This window comes from Eurytemora carolleeae, unplaced genomic scaffold (genome assembly GCF_000591075.1).
Source record: "Eurytemora carolleeae unplaced genomic scaffold, Eaff_2.0 scaffold2309, whole genome shotgun sequence".
NCBI lineage: Eukaryota > Metazoa > Arthropoda > Copepoda > Calanoida > Temoridae > Eurytemora > Eurytemora carolleeae.
The window spans coordinates 16,650-20,542 of NW_019398337.1; the positions used below are offsets into that span (position 1 = coordinate 16,650).

Sequence of the window (3,893 nt, forward strand, 5' to 3'; positions counted from 1 at the left end):
TATCTATCTATCTTTTAAATTCTATCAGCTCTTTAAACTTTTTAATGCACGTCACTCGTTCTTTTACAAACAAAAAAATTCCAATTGTTAAAAAAATATTACGTTATAGAAAAGAATTGAGTCTTTACCACAAACTCTGATTTTCTAATCCCTATATCTTTACAACACAATGTTATAGACCTTAGACATTTCAAACTATGAATTCTATGTAAGTTTGAAACATCAATGGTTTACACCATCAGTTTGCAAAGGTATAGGAACTAGGAAATTTGAGTTTGTGGCAAAGACTCAATTCCTTTTAACTGTGGTGTAAGGATACATTTGCATAAGACCAGATATTGGGGAAAACTGCTGCTGTATTTTTTCAGCTTATGATCCTTATGTTTTAACTTAGAATGTTAGGAAACCTATATTTTATGAATTTTTAAATTATATTGTTTTTAATAGTGCATTTTTTGCTTACACAGAAATGTCCATTTATTCCAATCTTATTTTAATTGGGTTGGCTAAGGAGGAAATACATGCAAAATGAATATATTTATATTTAATATTCATGATTTAAAAAAATAGATACCTTAAAAAGAAAAAAGAAAACTTCAGGATATGTCGTAATACCGCTGGTTTTACTCCGTAGGGACGATTTTTCTCCCGACCCGTCCCTACCTCCCTCCTTGCTAACCTGGAGATCCGGCCCTGTCAGCCCAGGTTCACGGAGCCGGTCCGCCACCAGCCCCCGACCCGGCACGGACTCACGGACTTAACTTTTCCCCTTTCAGTTAGTGGTCTATCCTCGAAGCCTTGCGGTTGTTCGGAATCAAGAATAAATACTTATAAAATAAGAAATTAAACAATTTCGTTCTTGTTTTAAGAAACCAGTTAAAAGCCACAGTTCTGGCTCAAATGTTATAATTCTAAACACCTGAAAAAAGTTAAAAAAGTGGTTTGAAAAAGTGAAGTGTTTAATGGATAATATTTCCCCTAAATATGTTGACAACTAAACATTCTAGATAATGATGATGCAGGTAATGATAAAAGCTTTTGAATTTTTTTAAAATTTTTATTTCGGTTTGTTTTTATCTGAAGTTTAAAACTAGGATTAGCAATAAACATGACCTTTTTGTTTTTTTTTATTTTCTTTCTTTATCATATAGCTTTCAACCTTTTTTTGATTTCTTCTTTTTTTGTCACTTAAAAGTTTCTGAACTTTCTTTTTAATTTTTTTTGTTACACTTATTACATTCAAAATAAAAACATACTTATATTCAAGATATAAAATAGATCTTTTATGTTACACCAATTACATGATTCAAAATATACCAACACTTTTAAGATTTAATCAAGGTTTAAATCTGTTTTTTAATCACACCCTTATTTTGCTATCCCAACTTTTATCTGAATTTTTTTACCCTTGTAAGAAAGAAATAAAAAAACGTGTAAATTTATCAGAAATGAAATCATTATTATCTTTTTATTTTGATTTTGCAAAGGAATGAGTTTTTGCCACAAACAATGATTTTATAATTCGTATATTTTTGCAACCCTATGTCGTAAATCTTAGATATTTCAAACTATGAATTCTGATATACCAAGTAATCTAAGTTTGAAATATCACAGGCTGAAAAACATCAGGTTGCAAAGATATACGAATCAGAAAATCATAGTTTGTGGCAAAGACTCATTTCCTTTGACCTGAAGTTTTTTACTAAGCAAAAAAACTGACATTTTAAGGTATACGAATAAAATCTTTTTAAACCCATTTTTATCTTTTTTGTTGATTTGCCGACTTTTTTTACCTGAAGGATTTTTCCATGAATGAAAATAAACCAAAACATTGGATATTCAAAACAAGAATCACTTCTTTTCTACTCATCATTATATTTTTTGTGTTGCGCAAATTTTAACCTGAAATTGACAGACAGGCTGTTGGCCGCTGTTAGATTAGGTGAATCAGTGTCGAACTAATTTTGACAGCCGAGAATGGATTATCTTTGAACATCTTTACAAATTTACTTTTTAAATATTCATTTTTCTAGATAGCGTCCAGTCACCTATTCTAGTTGATTTTCTCTTTTCATTTTTAGAATTATTTTTTTAAGTTTTGGGAAGGAACTGAGTTTTTGCCAACAAATAAAATTTTGTACTCCTCAAGTCCTTGCAACCTGATGGTGCAAACCTTCGATAATTCAAACTGTGACTATTTGATCTAACAAAATCCAAAGGTTCGAAATTTTAAAGGTTTATGACATTCGGCTGCAAAAATATAGGGGGAAAAAAATTAGTTTTTTGGCTTTCTTCTTATCATAGCTTGATTGGGTGGTTTTTTTCAAAATATTTCAATTGTATAAAGAGTGCAACTGCAAACCTGTTATATTTAATTGGCTTCTGATTTTTTTTTTGATATTCATTAAAAGAAATTTTTTCATTTTCAAAAATCGGTATGATGTATGTTTTCTTTTCATTTAGGCTTCTTAGATTGGTGTAATAAATAACTTTAACACGTGAATACTTTATACTTACAAATTGTTTTTTTTTCAGTGGAAAAATAAATGATATTTTTTTCTTTTTAAAAGGGATGTAAGCGGAATTTGAAGTGACAAGTGAACGTCCATATATGCAAAGATGTCCACGCCTGATTCACTCTGGTACCCTTGATTCACTACGCGGTACCATTGATTCACTACGCGGTTCCCTTGAAACCTTTAATTCATAGAAAATGTGTAATATATTTTTTCCTACAATAAATGTGCGCAAGTCGCAAATTGTAAAGAAAATTAGCAGTATAAAAAAATTTCTCAGGCATTGCTAGGTCGCTTGAAGTTACGCGTACACTCTCTTTAATCAATAAAAAATGTTACTTTAGCTAGTTTTAATTTTTTTCTTCTTAATTCAGGAACTCCCTATTGAACAGCTGGGCGGGGGTGGAGTACCTCCCGGACACGCACTAGACCTCAAAGAAGAGGTTGGCGTGGAACATAAACATTGGGACAACGAGTTAAAACCTTGGGACACTAAAATTCTCTCCCCGCCGGATTGTGGTCCCCGCCACCAATGGGGCGGTTTACACCCTGATGAATATGGCGATGAACGCCGTGTGAAGTTAGAGAACGGGCACAGGGTCCGGGAGTACTTGGACCCTGAAGATTATGGACCGCCTTATAACGGACCTCAAACCTCTCCTTTTCCCGAGGGCCCGCCCACTCCCCTTGACTTCACTCCTGATATGATGCACAAGGGTGGGGAAGGGGCGGGAAACGCCTCTAAGAAAAGTACATCCCGCCGTAACGCCTGGGGAAATCTCTCCTACGCCGATCTGATCACCCAGGCGATCCTCTCCTCCCCAGAGAAGAGGTTAACGTTGAGCCAGGTCTACGACTGGATGGTTCAGAATATACCCTACTTCAAGGATAAAGGAGATAGTAATAGTTCAGCAGGATGGAAGGTAGCATTCATTTTTATAATTTTTTTACAATCTATACTTTTTAGGATTAAATATCACTCCGTTCGGCAGTTCTGTCAATCCTGCATAAAATGCAACATGTTTATTTTTGGACACATGTTGACAAATATAGAATGACAATAGGATATATTTTTATAACTATAATGCGATTAATTGTTTAAATTTTGTATCGTTTTTTTGTTTTCATCTTTTCTATCTGGTTTCCTTTCCGAAGCTAGTTCTAAAATGTCTCTGATTTTTGTAAATTTTTGTTTAATTATAACATTTGTCTGCATATTTGTCTGTTTGTTAGTTAATCTATATTCGTCTGTTTGCATTCCAAACTGTTAATCTTTCACAACTCATTCCTGTAATATCTCAATCCTTTAAACCCTTCAGTTCATCCAACCTTAGGATATTTAAACCCTTCAGTTCATCCAACCCTAGGATATTTAAA

The 3,893-nt window shown here is 33.2% G+C and overlaps 1 protein-coding gene across 1 annotated transcript; it reads left to right on the top strand.

Moving 5' to 3' along the window:
* Positions 1 to 792: 792 nt before the first annotated feature.
* On the top strand, positions 793 to 3,439 carry LOC111717245 (forkhead box protein O1-B; the record flags this gene model as incomplete). Its single annotated transcript, XM_023492757.1, has 2 exons — positions 793 to 1,022; positions 2,891 to 3,439. Coding segments are annotated over exons 1-2 (561 nt in total), but the record flags the coding sequence as incomplete, so codon positions are not given.
* Between the last annotated feature and the right edge of the window lie 454 nt (positions 3,440 to 3,893).